At 40.9% G+C, this 23,474-nt stretch overlaps 1 protein-coding gene across 8 annotated transcripts in view; it reads right to left on the reverse strand.

Annotated features, from left to right (window-relative positions):
* The window catches only part of MYO1B (myosin IB), a 179,915-nt gene that overhangs the window by 110,677 nt on the left and 45,764 nt on the right, over window positions 1-23,474 (reverse strand). For 3 of the 8 annotated variants that reach the window (XM_040562194.1, XM_040562191.1, XM_040562189.1), the window contains exon 1: window positions 8,353-8,371. The exons of 1 other annotated variant lie outside the window; for it this stretch is intronic. Coding sequence is in view for 3 of the 7 variants with exons in the window: in XM_040562201.1 (XP_040418135.1) it covers window positions 13,271-13,315 (45 nt within the window). In the remaining 4 variants the exon portion in view is untranslated. Of the gene's footprint in view, window positions 1-3,162; window positions 3,182-8,352; window positions 8,372-13,270; window positions 13,429-18,093; window positions 18,175-23,474 lie in introns of those variants that run through there. 4 more of the 8 variants (XM_040562192.1, XM_040562205.1, XM_040562201.1 and 1 more) reach the window with 3 other exon arrangements.

Here is a 23,474-nt window from a genome sequence, read left to right on the forward strand (position 1 = left end):
ACAGGTGAGTGCAGTGCTTGTAAGAGATGCGATCTGCAGCCTTCTTAAACCAAGGACCTTGGATCTAGCCCCGGCTACGGCACTGTGAGCCAGCTGCAGCTCTACTGCAAGAAGCGAGGCTACAGTGATGTAACTGGTGCCTCAGCCAAACCTTTAACTCTATCCAAATAGAAACAGAGGAAACATCAATGCAACTTTCCTATGCACTGCCCTATTATCTCATCATCAATGCACTTACTCAAGCTGTTACACTACCTGGTTCAATCCAAGGGCTTACTTCATTAAATATCAGCACTAGACTCTCAAAACACAACTTACATGAATACTGCCAGCATTCACTGTGCACAATTTCATTATTCTCTGTGATTATTACTCTGTGTAACATATAGATTATCATTTCTACACTAACAAAATGTACACATTATAATCAAATGCATTTTTGATGTTCAAAGCCTGGTTCAGCCCAGTTCTACTGATTCAAAAAGACACTCTGTAAAATCCAGAATAGCTACCTAACAAAGATCACTATATTCCCAGCACCTGGTATTGTGCCCACTTCCAACATGATGCAAAAAAAGGCATAAGGAGAGCAGGATGTAAACCAAAGCACCATCCCAAGCTGCAAGGATCTGCAGAGTGCAGGAGCTGTGAGGTTTGCTGTTTCAGGGGTATTACCCAGCAGCACACAACGGTTCCAAAGGTCCCGTATCACGTGCACAAAGAGAGATGTTGCGAACGGGCATTTGCTAAACTGGCTGGCTACTTGCTTTAGACAGTCCTGAACAAATATAAATTGAAACAATCTGTAGGACGCGTTATCTCTGAAGTAACTAAAGATGTTCGGTTGACTTTGGACTAAATTACCCAACAGCTTCCACACAGAAAAAGGCACACGTGAAATAAACTGATTTACTGCTTTAATATAAAATACAAATAGAAAGGGTCCATACACGACCCTATGGTTTCTGTAATGAGTCTCTGCAAGAAAGCACAACTCAGAGAGAGAAAATAGCTAGAAAGCTGCAGTTTCACCTGCATAATTCATCTGTGAGTTCTGAAGCATCCACTTAAGGGATGAATTACTGTTTCTGCCTTAAAAAAAACAAAAAAACAAAACAAAAAAAAAAAACACGATCAGAGAGGGGTCCTGAGAGAAACAGATAAAAAAGCAACCTTTCCTTCAGCACATCACCCATCCCAGGAGCCAGTGGAAGTCACAACCTTTGAACTTAGTAGAGCACAAGGCCTGGTCCCCCTGTACATTCAGAAATACTGAGAAGCAGATGAGGAAAAAAGGCGTCTGCCCCTCCTCTCCATCTCATTTGCTTCCTAGGCCTCTGCAAAAAGGATAAGAAGAGCCCAAACTAGTCAAAGTTACTTGCTATATTGCCTCAAATCTATCAGTTGCATCAGCAAGGACAATGTCAGAAAACCTTTTACTACAGGATACATGATGAGAGTTACTGCACCATACTTTACAGGGAAACATTTTGTTTAACGGCTTAGCATCACGCTAAGCATGCCGTCAGAGTCAACAACATGCTGGCAAGGCCACAGAACTGTTGAAACAGGACAACAAGCAACGTGAAAAACCAACAGCGAAGCAGATACTGAGGACACATATGCTACTCAAGCTCTTGAAAAGCACACTCATGTCAAGAAAGTTCCTGTGATTTGATGCAGGGACTTCACATCTGGAAGAAAATACATTTTCCAAGGTGCCATGGTGCAAGTATTGAGGCTGGTAACTTCATCAACAGAGCGCACCAGAAGAGACAGAAAGTCTCCAGAAGGCTGAGTACTTTATTGCAAACAAAGCTGGTAGACTTTAAGTAAAACTACGTAGGCTATAATGAATGCTTTTGACTGTAAGGAGAAAAATGAATGGCTTGACTCCAGAAACTGTCTCTGCCTACATATAGAACTAAGTCTGTAGGAGATCCTTATTCAGCGACTTTACTACAAAAGACATTAATTTACATTTTCTCGTTTAAAGAACAGATAATTTTCTCCATGTGGGAAATTCCTGCAGACCCAGGCTTGGAGGAATGAACGAGCACTGCAAGGAATTCCATACATTGCGTACAAACAGTGGTGACTGGTGCCATGCTAAGGTCTCAAAGATTACAAGGAAAATGCAGCTTTTTCAGGGCAGAGGCTAGGATATCAATGCCTATTAGTCTGCAGCTGCTCACCTCCTGACAGTATAGTTTGGGATGTATGAGGTCTTAATCAAGCTCAGATGAAAGGAAAGGTTTCTTTTAATTGCTATCAATGTTAATGAACAACTCAGTCTTGTTTAAACATCCAGACAGTGATATGGGTGAATATCTGAGTTTATCATGTCCTCAATCTTTTGAATAGCTAGGTTTTATTTGCTAAGCATTGGTCAGGCCGAAAGGAATGAGCTTACCCTGAAAGGGATTGGCTGAACTTGAGGTCTGGACTTTAGATAACCAAATGTTTGGGATTTGATGCAATTTTGCCACAGCCACCTTTGCTGAGTTTTGGGCTGTCTTTTCAAACTGAGCAACTAAAGAAAATTGCCGTGGCACCTTCATGTTAACCAGAAACGCACGTTCTCACTCCAAAAGGCTTTTACTTGGCGGTTCTGTATCTAGAAGAAAAAAAAGAAACACTGAATCTTTGTGCCAAAAGTAAAAATACAAACAGAAATGGATATGCTAGTATTAGCTATGGTTTTGCTAGTTCTTGTGTTCAGAGCAAAGGACTCCAAATTAAAAGCCATACTGGGGAAAAAAAAAAAAAGTATCACACATCAGTTTTAAAAACAAAGTCCTTCATAAAAGCATTGGAAAAATTAGTCCCTTTGCCTCTTTTATGGGGTAAATTCATATATGCTCATTTTATTCTTTATTTTATTTGCTTTTGATTATTCCAGCAGCCTACAGCAGCGATATTGTTCCAAAACAAAACAAACAAAAAAAAGCACAAAGACATTTAATCTAAAACAAAATGGTATCTATGCATTTTTAATCAGGAGAATGTTTCTACTAACATTAGATTTTTATAAAACCTTTTGATTTTATACTTTTCATATATAGCAATTCAGATCATGCATCAAAATACCTCCTGTGAAATTAGAATAGCCCTGTGTAATTACTAAACAACTGCAACAAGGGTTTTCAAATGCTTACTCACTTGTCTGCTCCATGTACTGTTGCATAACAGCTTCTCATGAATTTATTAATCATGGACATATCACTGTTGAAATATTCAGTATGTTGCACTGGGGCTTCCTGCTCATCCCCCCAGGGTAAACTCCTTTCCTATTGCTCTGGCTCACTCAGCTTCTGTATTATTGACTTCTTCAGTAATACTGCAGTTTTATCTTTCAGGTTTTTGAAGAAAAAAGTTGCACAGGAAAGATGAAATACCAGCTAACCCGTTCATCTGCCTGCTGAAACAAAGTTCCATCCTCTGCAAGCAATATTCAACTAACTCAGGGTAAGCGCACTCTTACTTGCCAGTGATATTCATTTAGTCCCCTACATCCTTTCCAACTAGTGTGGAAAGGTTGCAGCTGCTTCTGCAGCCTCTTAGCCTTTTCAGCTCTCACTGAAACCAAATTTTTGGGAAAATTTAGTGGAATTTGTATTCAGCAAATAATCTGTTTTCTGGAAATCACCCTCTAAGACTGGAGCTTTATTGGTATCAGATGGTGGGGGACTTCACCTTTGCAGCTGAATTACTACTTCCTCAATAGTTTCTAGAATAGTTTTGTCTCGATGCTTAAGAAAAAAATCTAAGTTAAGCTTCCTGATCCACACAGTAGGATCATGTCACTGCTTCACACAGGATTATATTCACCACTGCACTGACACCCAACACAAGAATGTCACCTACCACTTAAATAGCAAAGGTTTCCTCTAGGGGACACAGCTTGCCTATCCTCATTAGCAGAAGACCATGATACATCAGAGGAAACTGCTCTCCTAAAAAGATATTTTCCTAAAGGACCCACAGAAACACAAGCTAAGTAAGAGAAAGGAGAAAAGAAACAGCCTGCCCCCAGCTGCCAGCTGGCCTTTTCAACTTCAGCTAACACCTACCAGCTACAGCAGCTGGATCTGTGGCTGGGAGCCTCCGGTCACGGCAGAAGGGAGCTTGGCAGTGGCTACAGAGCCCAGGTTGTCCCACAGCCCTGCAGTTCTGCTGTGCTTCTGGCCCGCCCAGGTGTAATGAGGGCTGCTTGCGCCAGCTGAAGGCACGACCTGGTCTTCACTGCCGACACAGTCCCTCAGAGCCGGTGATGTGAGGCACAAGCACTCCCGGTTTAATATCAAGCAGCTCGTAATTTTAACTAGGGAGACCATGCACACATATAGCCTTGTCTTGCCAGTAAACAAAAAATTGAGTAACGCTGAACACTGATCTTAGACTTCACATTGTTTCAGTTGTCACTTACTTTAAAGAAAAAACAAAACTTTTTTTTATTTGAAGAGAGAAATCTTGCCCATCTGCATGTGTCCCCCATTACCTGTGTTAAGACATCTTGAGCAGCACCTCCATATGATTTTTTTTCTTTCTTTGCCAACCAGTTAGCTATAGCTGATTTCAAACACCACAGTAATCTATGGTAACTCCTTTTATTTGCACAAGGTCAAATACTGCCTTCTTACACAGCTAGAATACGTGATATTCTCTTTTTTCAGTATACTCTTCTGAAAGAAGAAAGTATTACATATTCCAGCTCCACAGGATGCCAAACACAGACATCTCCTGAGCAAACAAAATAAGTTACTCATTATAATGTAACTATAAAGACAAGAATATGAGATTACAAGAAAACATCCTCTACGCAGCTATAAACATTAGCTGCAAGGCTTACTATTCACCACCATAACATCTTTCTGCCAGGCTTATCCTGATCCCTTCTTTTCACATTGCTAAAGTAAGCATTTTTTTTTCATCATTATGGAACCTCTGTGCACTATTTTTGCAGAGAGGAAGGGACACGTAAATGAGTCAGCCACTCGAAGTCAATCAAAATGAACACTGGATCGTGTGCTCCTTGTTTTAAGGTCTGACCCCCCCCAAAAAAAAAAAAAAAAAAAACTCAGAAGCAAATAGCCTGGGGAATTTCTGCTTTGGCAGGTCTAGCATGAAGCATTAGCCAAACACATTGCTACTGGCATCCATTCTTGGAAATTTTAGGCCAGAGAAATCATAGCTTGCTTCAGTATAATTAAAACAGACACTCAAAGTGGGGATTGCCAGGCTAAGTTAAGAAATTATACAAAATACATTTTAACAATCAAAATGTCTTGAGCAATCAAGAGAGGGGAAAATAGTACTTCTATGCTTTGAAACTAAATCAGGAAAATTGAAAACATTACACATAGTAGTAATTAGATGACAATTCTCCCTTAGGCCCTAAAACAGTCAAATTGAGCTAGTACTGTGCATTAAATCTCATGTTCTGTAGGTCTTAATTTTTGCAAGCCATGCACCTTTTGCAAGTCTCATGACACTTTACAAAGAATTGTAAGCCATCAACCAAGCTCTGCATAAATGCATGCCATTTTCTCCAGAACATCGTTAGACCTTTTTGATGTCGCTGCTCAGATGGGTAAACTTAACATCTACAAGGAACACGTTATTGGTGTCATCCACTGTGTGCGCTTCTCTGGAGCTTCTTTATCTTGATTGTGGAAGGGAAAAAAAGCCATTACGCAATTTAATGATTGGTTAAGGATAGCTCTTGTGTAAAACCATTACGGTCATCTCAGCCATTCTTGTCAAGCTCCATATGGCCTCTATAGGAAACAATTACAACTTTACAAGAAAAAGAGTTTCTGCCCAGCTTGTTCAATTTTTAACAGAGTTTGGACATGTCAGTTCATTCTGCTATTTTGAAGTCACTTTCCTCATTTTTTAATGACTTTAAAACTCCTTCTGAACAGGGCTATTGTCTCTTGGATAGAGCACCACGTCTGATTTCCGTCTGTATTAAATACTCCTTAAGACTCTCTCCAGCCATATAGACGACCCTCACCGAACAGTATGAAACTCAGATGGATTAAGGACCGTTGCCAATGCCAGAATGAAGTAAAGGGAGATCATTGGAAAGGAAGAATTTTGGGTAAAGGGGAGGGGAGGGGAGGAAGAGGGTGAGCTATGAGCTATAACCACTGAGTTCTATTTTCTTTGTGGACAGCAACAACCCATACAGTGACATTTCATCTATGAATTCATATTTGTTAGCAATATTGAGTAATAGCTTTCTAGTCATATGTTCTGAATTAGCAAATAGTGCTGTCCTCAAAATGCTGTAGTGAACTTGTGGCAGGGAAGTTACAGGAATCACAGACTTACAAGATTTAGGCATTGCTGACTTGGAGGCAAAATTAGGGTAACTCAGACCACAGGAGGTTTACTATCATGCTGTGAAGGTCCAAGTGGATAAGATACAGGTAAGGTATATAAGATATAGGATACAAGAACTTTATCCACCTATCATATTGTTTCTGTACTCCTCAAGATCAATGGTAGAAGCAGCTTCCTACAACCTCTCCTGAAAGAAATCTGGAGGGTGGGGTCACAGACCAGGTCAATATGTTAAGGTTGCTAAAAGAATGAATGGAGGTATTACCTTACTTCAGATCCAGGATATTCTAAAAATTGCTTTACTGAATCACATCCAAGTTCTGGCTGCAGACTGAGCTCTGCTCTGCCAGCCACAAAATCCAGAGGCACCAAAAGCTGCTCACAGGCAAGGCTGTCCTCTGCTGAATACTTCCAGTGATTATTTTAAAACACAATTTCAATGTACTAAGCAGTCTGGTTTCTAGGAGTTACACAGACTAATTGTTCCACAGGCCACAGCATTTCCTACATGTCACAGGCAGGTTTAACTTGTCTTCTTACCTTAATTTTGGATAAACAGATAATTATCTTCCCTTTTTTTGTTTGTTTTTAATGTATTTATAGGAAAGCACTGCTTCTTTTATCACTGATATTAAACTGGGAACAAATGCAAATCCAGTGAGCAAGTACCTCATGCACATTGTAAAATGACCCTCCAAAGCAGATTCAGTTTTTCAGCAAGAGGATAAAAGACGTTGGTTCGGAAAGCAAAGGATTGGTTTTATGATTAAAATTTATGAGATTAATTCTCTATTTGTCAAAATGATTTTGAATAGCCTTATCATGTATCTTATACAAATGTAACAGGAAAATACCACCACCATTCATCTTTAATTGATTTCTTCCGTTTTCTTTCACGTTGACGAGGTAATTTTTCACATGCCTAGAAAAACTACACTTGGTAATACAGAGTACCAGTACACAGTCTGAAATCTGGTATCAGGCTATTTCTAGTGATCTCATGGTTCTGCTATGATTCATGAATATAGAAATCCATTAAAATGCTTTCATTAATCCCTGATGCTTTTACTGTATGCAAAAGGCATGCCGCTTAAATACCAAATTATACAATAGGCTTTAACCTTCTGCCATGCCTCCCTCCTGAGTCTCATTTGCTTAAGGAGGAAAATGAATGATGAATTTGAGCTACGTCAATGAAAAATTTAGAGACAAGTTAGGGCAGAATGTTTTGCAAGAAATGACTACCATGACTATCGCATTTGAGTGAATAATCAGTATTCTGGAGGCCACAGTTCATCGCCTTTTTATATGAATGAGAAAGCATACAGCTGTAGCTTGTTGAAAATAGGTTGTGCAACACACCTACAAACTAGTGCAGACAGGAGAAATAAAAAGAAGTGTGCTGGGGGAGGCAACAGTTTCATTTACTAAAACCCAGCAATTTGTCTATATTTCCCCCCAACACTCATTGATTTTCATTTACATGCGATGTTGCATGATTGCCTTAGCTCTTGTTACTATGAAGACAGTCGTGGTAAAAATTCATCAAACTAACAGGTAACAAAACCAGCAACAACAAAACCAGCAACAACAACAAAATGACACAAACAAATGACAAAAAAAGGTATATGCTAACTTACCAAACCTACTTTCCTCTCCCCCCCCCCAAACAGAAAAGCAGTGATGCCTTTCCTGCACAGCTGCTTCTACAGCCACTGGGACTGGCTCTAGTCATAGGAAACAAAACTAGTAACAGAATCGGGCCTTTTAAAAATGAAACATTTCTATGAACATAAGGATGTGGTTCTCCACCTCCTGAATCTTTTTAGCTACTTTCCGTCAAGTAGCAGTGACCAGATGACTGCAAATATGTGCAATTCATAGGGTCAGTCCCAACTGGTAGCCAATTGCTGCCATTTTCAGGCAGTCTGAAATTGCTTCTAGCTCTCTCCCACCTCAAAATCATTCATTCCTCCCTAACGAAGCACACTGTGGACTTACCCAAAGTTCTTGAGAACACCCATGACCTGCTGGAGTCAGACAGCTGTTCACAAAGACATGTGCATGGGAGATGTGCTGAACACCAGCACCTGGAACCGCTCCTTTGGGATCACAGGGGTCAGGCCAAGCTGTTGCCTGTGAGGATTTAACCACTCTGGTTAGAAATCCTGTCCTTTCCACAACTGTCTTCACCACCAGAAATCTGTCTCACAGCAAGACAAACAACTCACCTGCTATTTCGTCCTTGCAGAGAGGCGCTGCACAGAGCTTTCGCCTCAGCAGCACAAACATGCAGCGTCAACATCAGCACTGGGTCTCTGCTTTCACACAAACATGACTTCTGTCTCAAGCTGCTGGCTGAGGCAAATATCCCTGCTGTACCTCCACTGCCGTCTTAAAATGAGAAGACCAGCTTCAGCTAGCTACAGTGTTTTACAGAGAAATAACTAATAAGTTAACCGCTTTGCCCAAAAGCACGTCTTGTTTATCTGGAGAGCACGTTGCCACAGATGCACAACTCTGCTGCCTTGATCAAGCCATTTCACCTTCACTACAGATGCATAGAAAACAACCAGGATATCTACTATTTAGAGTTTATCACAGCAACTCTGAATGAATCAGATCAAGGAAGAAATAAAAAGATGCAGCAAGTAGGGAACCAGTGTCTGCACCGTGAGAGGTTTGTTTGCAGGCTTTTTTCTAAACCTAAACTAGCCCCCACCATCTTTTTCTCTTCACCACCACTGAAACTTTTTCTAGACTCTACTGAACCTTTAAGGAGCACAATCACTACAGCATGTCCTGCAGCATTCAGTGACAAATATTTTCCAGAAAAAAGATGAATAGATCTATAAATTTAAAAACCAAGCAAGAAAAGTAACTTTTCAGATCGTCTTTTGTGTTATAAAATCAATTGTCAGGTTTTGTTTGCTTGTTTTTATTTCTTAACATAAGTTTTAAATTGACTGCTATGCTGGAAATACATTTCTTCTTCTCATTCCAATTTAAAGATTAACTCTTCAGTTATTAAATTGTATCAATAGCTGATGACTTGCTGTGAAGTCCATTTTTAAAAGTACATGAAAGCGTACCGTAACCAGAAGACCCAAAAGTAAACCTGCCATGCAGAAATCTGACATTGGTACTTGATATGAAAACCATGGAGATCCCTGTATCCATTTACTATTAATCCCAAGCTTGCTCGTAGGGGCTCAGGTCACTTTTTAATGGCCTCTAACAGCTGCACACACGCACAGCGCCCTCCCCAAAGCACCACACAACCCCACATACCACATCCTTCTATAGGGATAAACCACACCCTTGCTTAATAAGATTTTGAGCCTTCTGCACATTCAAAATTGCATATTAGTTAAGAAAAGGGAGGACATCACAAGTTCCTCTAGCAGAGACATCATTGCTCGGGGAAGGACAGGCAGGTTAGGAAAACAACAGCCCTTCCTGCAGGTCACTTCCTCCTCTGAGGGTCTCCTGAACATCTCACCCTGCCTATGACATTCCGTGATTTCTGGGAGAAGACTCAGAGTGTCCACCTTTAAGCACCTTCATCATCAAGAAATTCTACACATCTAAAACCACCAGAGCACATCTCTCTGTTTAAAGGAACGACACTTAATTTTGCAAGAACTTGTATTTTTTGCATCTATCTCCAGATAGAAAATCCAGTAGAAGTTGCCCTCTGTGAAAAATGTCACCAGATGTCATTTGCAATCTCTTTCCAAAAATTGGACCCCCTGTGAGGCCTTGCTGTTGTATCTAATTAGCTCCAGGCTACAAGACCCTGCCACGATAATCTAATACCAAACATAAATTAGCTAATTTCTTAAACTCCTTTTACTTAAAGTACAAGTTCCTAAGTCACTCCAGAGACCTGGCTAAGCTGAAACTAGATGAAGGGACATGCAATAAAAGAAGCACTAATAAAATTATTTGACACCTTGAAAATAAGCTCTACTTCAGTGTTAATTTCTGCGTTGTGTAAACCACGCACACAACTGACCCATTTTGAACCACGTATTACAAATCTAACAGGCATCAGCACCACAAGAGTTAAGAGCATGTGCTGTTCTTTCCTGGTGGGAATAGGTCAGGAAAAAGAAATAGTAGGAATAGAATCCTTTACAGTGATTTCAGTTTTTATTAACGTATTTTTACAGGATATCCCAGTTAAGCCAGACAGCTTGTTTACAATAGGGCCCTGTCTAAGAACAGCTTAAAAGTATTATACAGTACATACAGAAGGACAATACAGTCCCAGTACAAGCTACCAGCAGGCAGTAAATCATTTCAAAGCTTCATGTTACACCTGATTAACTACTTGGCTCCAGTACTACGACCTATTCCAAGAATGCCTGCTTCAGTGTCATTAAAAGTTGTCAGGGAATTTATGTCATCTGATGGCAAGTTACATAAAATAATGCCCCAGTGTATCATTGAAGAGGCATTACTTGGCATGAGCTGAAGGAGCATGCACTTCACACCTGCAGGATCCTCTGGTGCTACCTGCTCCTTAAAAAGGGACTCCATGTCAACCTCTCATTTATGAGGAGAAATCACATCATTTTGGTCCCAACAGGATCACCTAAGCCTGGATTACAACTCTATCTGAATTACGCTTCATCACACACATCCACAATTTGATCACTCATGAGTCAGTCCATCCTCTAACGTGGTTGCTGCAATTACATAAATTTCCCCCATAATTTTTCTTGATTCTGAAAAATGACTTAAAAATACGTATCCTCATAAAATTGACGAACTTAACATTTTTCACTAAACACACAAGCCTGCTAGTGGACCAAACAGTGAATCTTTACACTGCCTGAACACAAAGAAAACCCTGTTTATCCGAGGTTCAGAATCAGTCCAGGCACCAAAGAGGCAAATTTCTAAAACATCCTAAAGTCCACAGCCTGCATTGCCTGTCAAACATGCAAGGTGCTATGAAAACCAGGTAACAACCCTTACCAAGTCTGCGTTTATCCAACTGTCGGACAGAAAGACCTATAGCATTAACTGAGTGAGATGCAATGCATCTTGTTCAAGAGTTAGAGTACTGTAAGTCAGCAAAAGAGTTTCTTAATTGTAAAATCCATTAGCTCTAGCTCTAGGTGTGCAGCTTCTTCTAGAGCTGTGCAGGAATTTAGACAGCAGAAAGCTGGAGGTCATTTTTAGCAGAAACACCTAGTATGCACACCCATGAACAAACCAAGCTTTTCTACAGGGTCCTTCCCTCTTGGTCAGCTGAAAACTTGTATTATAGTCTTTTAAAAGATGAACTGATCACGCCCACTTTCTTTAAATTACAGTCTCATAATTATTATCTTATAATTATTAGAAAATGCAGGTGATACTTCAAGCTTTACCCTTGGTTTCATGTACTGGTGAGTTTGTTTGCATTTAAGTCTCTTTGCAGGAAACTAACAGTAGTTTAGAGCACAGTAAGGGAACCAATTTCTTGCCTTTAGCATATTGCAACACATGGTAGGCTGAGCACCTGAATTCTTCCTCTTGCTTACCGAGCAAGGCAATTTCTTATTCTAAGTTATATCACAGATCACAGTAAAACCTTGTCTTCTATAATTGAACAAGGAGCCTAATTAAAATAAGAGCAAGTCTTCTAAAAATAACAGCAGAACAGCCATCTCTGGACTGCAAACCTATTTGTCTGCCCTTCTGTTATATCATAATAGCATTTCCACAGCAACAGCTATCACAGGAAGAGTTATTGATGAATGGAAAGCCTGTTATTAAATCACCTTTTCCTGGAAGAGGACAACAAAAAGTCCTTCTGGTTTTTAGTATGGAGTAAGTCCCAAACTAAATACTAAGGTCATGGCAAAAGAGGTGTGCAAAATATATTAGGAATCCTTACACTGAAATACAAATTGTCCACAAACTGTAGTCATTTAAGGCAGAGGAGGGTACCTGAATGGCACCACTGTGCTGGCCTTCAGGAACAGGCACTTGTGAAACTGGTAGACAAGAAAGAAAGCACGTGTTCCCCAGCAGGGCATCAAGTGAGATGCAGGCACTGGGCAGCAGGGAATAGCAATTGCAAATGGAAAAGCATGAAACAGCATCTGGGCAGGGACATCCAGGTAAGCATTTAATGCTGGGAGACGGGTTTGGGGACAGGTTAGCTCAGGCCAGCTTTTCCGAGGACTTTTCTCTCTCAGTCCTGAGCAGCGAGGGACTTGTCCTTTCAGATGGCACAGCATCAAGAGATGGGAAGTCTGGCAGGACTGTCTCTAGCTCTGAAGTTTTTGGATTCAAAACCTTGCAGCTGTTTAGCTGGGGAAGGAAGAAGGGTGGGCAGGAGGGGAGAAGCTGAGCCAATGCTGAGCTGGGTAGCAGTAACACAAGCATTCACAGGGTTTAGCAAACTGCTGTCCAAGATTTTGGGTGAGATGTGACCAAACAGCTGCGCTGCCATGACACGAGCCTCTGGGCACAGTGCACCAGTTCCAACACAAAGCACAAGATCTTGTTTGTGGCTAGAAGTCATGCTGACTGCTCAGCAGAGAGGTCACACCGCAGAGGCACAGCTAGGTCTGGGAGGGAGCACACCAGTTGCCACAGACATTCAGTTTCCCTTTGCAGAGCTCAGCATCTTGAGTAGACTTGATCCTTGCAGATTTGCGCTAAACATTTTAATCAGCTCTGTTTGGGGATATATAAAATTAGTAAATTTGTTTATACCCAACTCATTATCTTCAACTGATTTTGTGTAATGGCAAGAAAAATCAGAGGTTCAGCCCTTCAAAGGTGCAGCTGCAACTAAAAACCTGTGACTAAATCTAGCTGTATTCATTGCCTTGCCCAATACCTGTGAGGACAGAAGTGGAAGCAGTGATATCTGCCTCTACAGACTTGGTGACTAAGTGCAGGTATTACTTACAGGTAATTTTCTTTTCCTGGTCTTGCAAGTCTTTGCCCAGAGCATCAAATACCAAAGCCATGATGTCTTAACACCACCTTTCCTGTTGAGCTGTGCTCTACCGTTTCACCACAGTCTCCAAGTACTGTGCCCAAGGTAATTCGGTCTGCGAGAGGAATCTGTAAGACAAAATTGAATGGAAAGTGCTGCACTCCTTTTATAATCGATCCATGCAATTTCTAAATTGACTTTGAAAAATACACCAAATATACCCAGGGGAAATAAGCTTACAATGTGGATTGCTGCCTAAATCCATTATACAGATAGCACAGCGCATTTATTGTTGTGATGATTGAAAAGAAATGAGATTAGCAGGCTTCGCATAACATATTTAGTAAATCCAGCACTTCCCCTTCCACAACAGAGAGATTAACATGCCTAGAATTATAAATACAGTACTGTATATCTTGGTTTTCCTAATTTTGAATTCCCTACTGAAAAGCTCTGTACATACACAGGACACGTGCCTATAGTAGACGGCTAACTACTACTCTCATTTGGACATACCAGCGGATTTGTGACATTATTTCACTGCGCGGATTTGTAAGAAGTGATTCTACTTCAAACAGGACTGCCTTCTCATAAAAAGGCACATACACTCAAGAGCAGTACAGAAAGAGAAGTGAAGTGTTCCTTTGCCAGTATTATCAGGCTAGATCAATTCTTGCTGGGGAACAACATAAAGCTAGGTAATGGAGTTCAGGATGTCTCAAAGCCAGGGACCTAGGAGAGGAACTGTTTAAACACATGGCAAACCTCAAAATCCTGACAAGTTTTCTGTAACTTCGACAAAAGTCTAGAGTGTAACTATGGCACCATTTCTAGGTGAGTGAGAAAGTGTAGTCTGATGAAGCCTGAAACAATAAGCTTTTGTTTTTCTGAATATTTCCCCTACATTAAGCATTCATAGGATAGTTGTTACACCTAAGCAGTACAGTGGCGAGTTTTAGCATGTACTCTGAAATGGTATTTTACTACCTTCAAATAAGAAGCAGGATGAAATATCAGAGATATTAGCCCTGATTGTATTATTCGTCTACTGAAACTACACCTACAGTATTTCAGCATGACAACAATTTGCACTTGCATCATCTCTTCCCTTATTAAAACAAAACAAAAAAAAACACACGTACAATTTGACCAGTGTTTCTACAAGCAACTCTTGCTCAATTAAAATGATATATCCAACAGATTTATGATACACCCTGTTTTGTCATGAAAGTATTTAATTCCATTTGATGAGTGTACGTAGGTGTCTGTTCATGAGTGAACTCCTGTTTTAAATATATGTTCCAGAGATATTTTATATATAGGCAAGGGCAACAGTGAGGAAGCAGGAAAAACTGAATTGTTAAAATTTCACAAAAGAGATTAAGAAGGTTAGGGACAAGAAAAGATCTTACTTCAACACTAGTCTTAGAAGGATTTTAATCTGTATTTTTGTATGTTTTAGCTTTTTAAGGCTTGAAATCCATGTGACACAGAATCACAGAGTAGAAACTACAGTGTGAACACAAAAACAACAGCAAGTAAAAAATCTGTAAGGTTTTCTCCTAGATACCTATATGCCTGTAAACAACTAATGTGAACATTTCTAGTATTAAACCCTCCCACATTACACCTAACAGTAACTGGCTGGAGTGATCTCACCAGTATTTCCTTGGTTTGCTAAGTATCACATCCCTACACATGAATGTCAACAGAAATACTGGTTGTCACAGGACTCTCATATTTAGCTGCACAGCCAAAAAAAAACAAAGTAACAGGGAAACAACAAAATGAAGATGGAAAGAACAAAAGATGACAGGTAAGACTGAGGCGATCTTTAAAGTGACCAGTACTGTATCTGATGCCCATAGTTATGTAAATCATGACGATTTTAATAACACCACCTACTTGAAAAAAGTTAGATACAATAATCATAATTAAAAATAATTCTATTTATACCATAGTCCCCCTATTAACAAAAGCAATGCCCGTGCCATCACAATAGCATTCTCATCTGAAAACAACAAGCACTTTACAAGCAGGACAATGCACTTGCAAGATGGACGTAACTATTTGTGTGTTACAGATGGGGAAACAGAGGCACAGAAAGCAAAACTTGTTGCTCTTCTGAGCTTTGCCACACACACACTGAGCTGGAGAAGCAGCTGAGCAACGTGACTACTGTTTCAAATGCTGATCATGGTTCCGCTGTCATCTTTTATTCCTCCTTCTACATTTCTAGTGCTCACCAACAGCACGCCTGTTTACCTCCAAATAATAAGCACTTTGGGTGAGAGGTGCATACAATGTTCAGCAAGATTAAGTCAAAGCCTCTAAGCATCATTGCTACACACACAATCACAGTAGTAACAGTCCTAACCCTGGCTATGGGCTGAGAGGGAATGAACAATTGCAAGGGGGAATTTTTATTGTAATAAGGCTCATTATATATTAATTTGATACTCCTATTTTGCATAATCTTGCACAAACTCACCCACCCTAAAGCATATGTGTGGTCATCATGTTTTTCTCCAGGTCAAGCAAGTGGAGCTATTAGAGACTAAGACAGACGAAAACTTAAAATGATAAAAAATGAACCATAGTTAGAAAAGTCTCTTGGATGACAATACCAAAATGCTGAAGCAGATACCAGAACAAATAAAACATGTTACTGTACTGAGGAGACACTGCTGTGATCTGGCAGGTACCACGACACACAAACCTGAACCAAGTGGACTTCTACAGTTTGACTCTGGACTTTGCTCCTGGGTCGCATGAAGTGCCTTTTCCAGCCAGCATTTTTTTCTACCTTGGTGAACTCAGGCAACGAAGCTTCATTGCTTGAAAACAAAAGCACTCACACTATTCAAATGTGACCACCTCCGAGTCACCACACAACTCCCACAACAGTACATCACCTCCTGTCGTTTGAGAACCTCATTAAATCTATCAGTGCTTGTATCTCTTCAGACCGATGAAACAGGAAAAAAAAAAATCAGACAGTGGTATGCTTTACTGTCCCCTAGTTACAGTCTGCTGAATTTGGGAATTCCCTTCATAGTTTTTTCCCCTCTCTGAATGCTAACAGACATGTCACAAAGACCACTGATTCCCAGATTTATACAGGATCCAGAGAAACAAAAAATGCAGTTGACCAAGTAATGTAAAGGCGCTTGTTTTCAGCAGATCTGCAAAACATTACATGAACTGATTCTTGCCATCTTCAAATAAGCAAAGAAGTCTGAGTTCTCAAAAAATGCACTAGTTGCCGTATGGTTTTGCTCAGTTTTCTTTTGAAGATGCCTAACATATGGGAGGATTTACATCAGAGGTGCCCCCCGGCTGTGCCACCTCTCCCAGCAAAAGGGGAGCGTGACACACAGCTTAGGTAAAAACCTTCCGCTGCCTGCTTTTTTATAGGGCTTCAAGGAAACAATCTGCAAACTGGGTCCCAAGCTACAGCCTACAACAGCATCACACCTTCCAGCATGGATCTGACCGCTCTGTGTTCAAAGACAGCTTTAAGTTCTTTCCTTAGCAGCAGAAGCTTTCACTATCTATACTTATATAGGTGTATATATATAAAGAGAGAGATGGCTTGTACAACAAAGTTTGAAAAAATATACCACAAAAGATATTAGCACGAGTTGAACTGAGAACCTCTTGTTCAGTTCTCAGAGGAATCAGTGGTTTCTTTCTGATGGGAGATAATGCTAGCGGTGCAGGTTATCTGTGCCGCTGCAGCTACTGGAGCAGAGCTTCTCAGCCTCTGGGTCAAAGTAGGTCATAAACCCCTCACAGCGGTTTGCAAAACAACCTATACACAAAGTAAGATTTTCAAAAAATAAGCATACATTTGTAGGTATGGGAAGAACTAAACAGAAACCAGCACTGGAAAAATTATGGTAATTCAAAAGCTTTTCATTTACATCCAAAAAATGTAGGCAAAGTACTGTGGCAGCACTCCACAATGCATCTGTGATGCTTTTTTTTTTTTTTTTTTTTTTTTTTTACCCAGAGGAGCTTTGCAATGCTCAGATTTCTTCCAACATGTTTAAGACGACATTTGATTTACCAAAAAACACACTTGAGAAGCACTGATTTAGATGGCCTCATCTCACCCTCAGGGTACCCTGACTGGAAGTCTAATAGTCTCAGATTCTCACCAGACAGATCGTGGGGATCATAAACTAGAGGTGAGAAGAAGAAAATTGATATCATGGATTTCCACCCATGCTGGTTTTAGGATCAATGACGCAATCTGTTCAAAGAGCAACCCTTTATTCCACGTCCAAAACGTTGAGAGATGTGAAAAATACCTACCATTAAATAATAAAAGTGATAAGTGAGCCAGAGAACATTAGAAAAAAAGTGATTTGTGGCTTGTATTTTAAGAGCACCTCATTTTTGATTCAAGACAAGATCGTAAGCACACTTAAGATGAAATCTGGGTGGCATCTGGGAGCCAGGCTAAGGAGCGCAGTCCTTGGAACTGCTGCCAGTCTTTCACACACCTAGACTATGTGGGCGTCTGAGTTATGCCATCGAAGCTGTGCCACCCTTGCCCAGCTTTGTTCAACATCTTGTTGCCCATTTTACCCCTTACCCCATTCTGATTCAGGACTCTCCAAAATTTGGCAAGAGCCCCAGTGCGCTCTAACCCAGAGCACAAGCTCAAACAGCACACGACATGCAACAGTCACAGGGAGGAATTCCTGCCCCGGACATCACCCTCCCCTTCACATCCAGGTGCCGTTTTCCAAATAAGCACATAGATCAGTATTTAGGGCATTTACCAGGACTCAAAGACTGGAGTTTGACTCCCTTTCCATACTGTGGGAGTCCAGACATCCTCTCTTTTCTCCTCTCCCAGCAGACGCCTGTAATCCTGACACTACAGGCTTCTCACAGTATTGCAGACGAGTATTTTTTCCCACAGCTGACGCTGTGCCACCTCACCCTGACCAGGAATGAAAGCACAAACTCGCCCAACCACAAAGGCCCCCAGCTCTTGCTGGGAAGGCTTTGATTCCTGCTCCACGTACACCAGACGTGGTAACTGCTTCGCACGCAGCACAACGCCCTTGGACTCTGACGATGGAGTGCCTGAATAACCAGACCACAGTGAATCAGCACACTTTCTCCCTGAGCCTCACATCTGTTTCTCCAGGAGAAATAGGAGAACACACTCCCCACCCCACAGGAGGCTCATTATCAGCAAAGCACCTACGGGGAAGGCGTGAGATGCGGGTTTGAAGGACCTCAGGCTGAAGAAAGAATTGAGCTTTGGTTTGACCTATGTCCTTTGGTGGCTACAGACTGCTTTCATCTGCACTAACATTTCCCCCAATGTTAGCAAGCTCTAGAAACCACCCTTCTCCTTGTGAAGACAAGGGAATAAAGCAAGTTTTGATTGCACCAACAGAACAACTTCCTGTGCTAAATTTTCACATACAGTCTTCAGCTCTCATTTTTGAGTCTTGCACCACCAACAGCTTCCATTGTCTCCTAGTGAAAATAAGCTTGTTTTCATTTCTGGTATGACCCAATCATACTGAAAATTGATTCATACTGAAAATTTTGAAACAAGCTAGAAAAAAACTAGGAAAATTCAGAAATGATAATGATTTTCAAAATAAATCCAGAATCATTATATGCTCATCCATCTCTCTCCTCCTTCCCCACCACCATAGGAATTGCACTAAGTGAGGGACATGACAGCTTGCAATTAACCTTCCCATATGTAGCAGGGGCCCTTACAGTGTGCTAAGCAGCTGAGATCCAGGAAAAAATATATATATATAAAAAAAAAATTGAGCCCCAGCTGTTTGTTACAGGAGGCTTGAGATGAATAAAAGGATCAAAGCAAATACCACTTTCAGACAGCCTAGAAGAAAAACAATGAGCCCATAATGGGCACGATTGCCATCCTCCTCGTGATATCCAACAATACAATTAAGGTCAACTGTACAACCACTTCCAATTTGTTTTTTTCTTATTGCCTAGCCAAGGAGAAAACTGACATCAGTTCTGAAGATGTGTGTTTTCTTATATAAATAAGAATAAACAGATAAGGAGGTTCAGAGAGTAGTATAAATCAAGAGGTTCTTTTGGCACCATCAGAGTTAAAAACTAACTTTAATATGGAATATTTCAAATATTATCAAGCAGAAATAATCAAACTTTGGTTTAATTGCTCCCTTTGTGAAAGGACTTTATTAAATTAATTAACCAAGTTATCTTCTCTGAGTATGATCCATTACTAATTCTAAAATTATTGATCTTTTTATTTGGAAGTCGCTGTTCAGCACCAAATTGCCTTCTGCAATTAGCATATACTAGCAAGCTTAATAAAACTCAAGGACTCCTCTAAGGTCCTAAGAGACTGTAAAATGAAAATATTTGTAAGTATGCTCAGAAATTACCATTATGCATAGTCATCTTGATCCTAGGTAGGGAAGGCAGTAAGAACTTAAGTAACTATTGACAGCATGAGTCCCAAGTGAGCTTACTATGAAAAATTCTCTTTTCTCTTGTCAACACTGCCTTTCATGCTAATCAAGTTGCATCACCAAGACATTCTCCTTTTTGCCCTCCAAGTTAAATCTCACAGGAACATACACACAGAAACGCAGCATTGCCCAAATCACGTTAATATTGTATTCCTTTCTCACACTCTACTTTGGAAAACAGTAATCACAAAGTCCTCAAGTTCTGTGCAAACAAAAGTGATCATCATCAATTGACAAGAAAGCTATTGTACAGAATAAGAAAAAAGCTTCCCGAGATGCCACAGACTTCACTAAATGTAAAAGTCTACTAAAACACTGCTACTAGAATTCCTAAAAATCTACAGAACTCAAAACCAAAAAAGGAAACCTGACTTTAAAGTGATTGAGGAAAAGCAAAAGTTAAACTTGCATGAAATCATTTAGGAGATGGAAGGGTTAAAGCAATCTTATATATTAAATTAGAATTCATAAAATTCCCAGCTCAGTGGAAGCCAATTTCGATTTTCTATAGTTCCTGACTTGTCACTATTATCTACATAACCAGTTAATTTTGATTTTTTTTCTAGCTGGTATGATTTTGAATTTGGGTAAGATATATATTTTTACTTCAAAAAGATGTATACATCTGCACATATGGCTTATTCATTACTGGAAGCTGGAAAACAAAGATTTTCAGCAATTGATAACCAACCAAACAAAAAACAAAACAAAACAACAACAACAAACTTTTTTCTAAGCATAACAATCATTCTTTTAGCTACACACAAACAGAGCTAAGAGATTTCATGCACAGCTTGTTAGAACATGCAACTTCAGGACAACATTGCTGTTGCTGTCTTTTTCTCCAAACAGAGGACAGTAAGGGATGTGACCTGCACGCATGACTTCTGATTTATGCTGTGCTGACGAGGAGGAACTACACTGCCAGCAAGACAATTTCTCATGATTACAGTGTTTACTAGTCTCACTGAGACCAGAAGTCCTTGTTCTGAATACAAGAAGAAAAGCTACGAAGAGTTCAGATCCAAGACATAAAGCATGTACAGCATGTTCAAGCTAAATGTCTTTTTTATGTAAAAGATAGAAGACACACTCTAATTAAAGGTTAGTCAAGGAGTACAATGACCAGAGGCCAAACATAAGAGTTTATAATCTTGATTACAGGTTGGTCCAATAGATCAAAGTAACAAATTGTCTCAGTATTCCTAGAAACAACTTTGTGAACGTTTGATTAGAAGATTACCGTGTCCAGAATTACTTCTCCATTATTTGAGACTTTTTCTACCCTTTCAATAGCCCACACAATTTAGACTCTTGCTTCTTACTTACTTACTTTTACTGGTGCTGAAACACCGACCAAGGGGAACAAAACATTTTGCAGTAACAATTAAATTTGACCTACCACACTCAACGAGGGCTTGAACCTTTCACTGGCCAGTTCCCACACATGCTCCTAGCCACCTCCACCCCAGGGCTGCAGCCTCACCGTGCTGTTGTGCCTGGATGTCCCTCAAGAAACTCCCTCCCACCCCAGGGCTGCCCCAGGCTTTTTACCTCTACCCTCCACTCCACAAGTGCAGTGTCAGCCTGTCCTTCCTTGTCCATGTGCCTGGTGGGTCTCCCCTGCCAAGGGGCAGCCAGAAGCGCCCACCACCCCTGGTCCCATGCAGTCCTGGAGCACCTGCCTCCTGCACACTCTCCCCGTGGTTAGCACAGCCATAATTGCCACCTGGCTTGAGCCAGCTCCTCCACAATCCTACTCCAGCACAGCTACTGTTCAACGAGCTCTAGCTGAGCCTTACCACCCATCTGCCCCCTCCTCTTAAACAGTGCTTCAGCCACCTTCTCCACAGTACCTTCCGTTTCTCTTCCCCGTTACCTGCAGGGACCCGTTCCTCACAAGCTCCAACCTCCTCCTGTCACCTGCCTCAGTTTTTCTCATCCAGGCCCTCCTCACAGCCCCGAAAGGGAACCTCTGCACGCCCACCACTCTGTCAGCCTCAGAGCTCACCTCACCTCACTGCAATGCAACGAGCAACTCCACTCGTTTTCCTGCAAGCCCTGCACCCCTCACCGAGGAGAGCCCTCTGCAGCCCTCGCTGAGGGGATGATGCTGGGGGGATTTCCCTGCACCCCTCACTGAGGATATCCTCCCCTGCACCCTTCTGCCTCCACAGCCATGCCTCACACCCGCCCGGCTGGCTCCACAGCTGTCCCCATCTTGGCCATCATCCTGCCTTCCCCACAGCATGTGCCACAGAGCAGGGTGAGGACGGAGGAACCCTCTTCCCAGACACTGATCTCTCTGAACCTCAGGCGAGGAGCGGCCTCTCATTACCCTACTTTTGGGGAATGACACTTAACCTGATTCTTTTTCTCACCGGCTCTTGAAGCAAACCTGAATAGATACTGGCACCAGATAGCAAGCAGCACAACATTATCTTAATAGCAACCACTCCATCATAAAGCTGCTTTTCTAGGTCAGTGGAGAGGGCCAAGCAAAAATCAGAGGGACTGGATCCCTGTTACTGTTTTATTTTACTGGGATGGCATGAACTACCTGTCTTCTTACCATTATGGATATCAGTTATGAAAGGATGCTTAGAAAATAAGTACTTAATCCAAAAGGAAAATAAATAGTTATCAATATTTATTTGAAGGATAAAGAAAAAGTGTGGTGCAATAGTTCCCCCTACTGACAGCCTGCAATTAAATTACTAATAAATGATATTTCCTGGGCGGTCCTCACATTGCTGAGTGTCCCAATGTTGCACCTGTGTGAGCCTACTGGTAACACCATAAACCACGTAAAAATTAACCACCTTAAAACTTAGAAAACTATGAAGATTTGCCAAATGGTAGAGAAACAAATCTGAGAAAACGCCAGTTGATCCCTCAGATCATTTATCACGTATGCAAAATGACAATATGCAATCTCATAGAAAGAGGATTATAACATGTGCGTGAATGTATGTATTCTGAATGAAACGCTGGGATCCATGAGCAAAAAAACAGGAACACAGGTAAAGTGCTGCTGTATCTCCTCCTGTGTGTGTGACACATTTAGGTCTGAGCAGGGACTTGTCAAACTCTGAAAAAGCTAATGTGATTTTGTACACTGATTATTTGATAAAAAACTGAAGAAAATGCTCTAGTACATTATAGCCTCATCTCACCTGAAAAGGGTAATGGGCAAAGATGCAATAGTACAACGCAAAAGGACATTAAATACAGAGACTGCTGAAGTATGCACTTCTATAAATCAGGATTTTGCAGAGGTCTGTTATGATCCTGGCTCTCAAAACACAAATGCACATGAAAAAAATTCTAAATGCTATTAAAGAAAATGCCTGATCTCATTTCATGCGCATATATGGTGAAGATGACGTCTACCAGCAGATCTGGAAGTTACCTATGTATCAGAGATTCTCACATCACTTTCAATTCTCCCTCTGCTCTGTCTGGAAAATGTAATTACACATCAACAGTGACACGCACCTTCCTTTTAACTACATCTCCTGCACCTGGCTTTCTCACTTGAACAAGGTTTCATGTTCCTCCCAGCCCTGAGTGTAATACTGCTCCATCAGCTCACTGGCACTTTCCAAGAGCACGCCTTTTGTTCGGTATTTGTACAGCCTGGCACAGAGAAGCCTTGCTCATGA

Source organism: Cygnus olor, chromosome 6, assembly GCF_009769625.2.
Source record: "Cygnus olor isolate bCygOlo1 chromosome 6, bCygOlo1.pri.v2, whole genome shotgun sequence".
NCBI lineage: Eukaryota > Metazoa > Chordata > Aves > Anseriformes > Anatidae > Cygnus > Cygnus olor.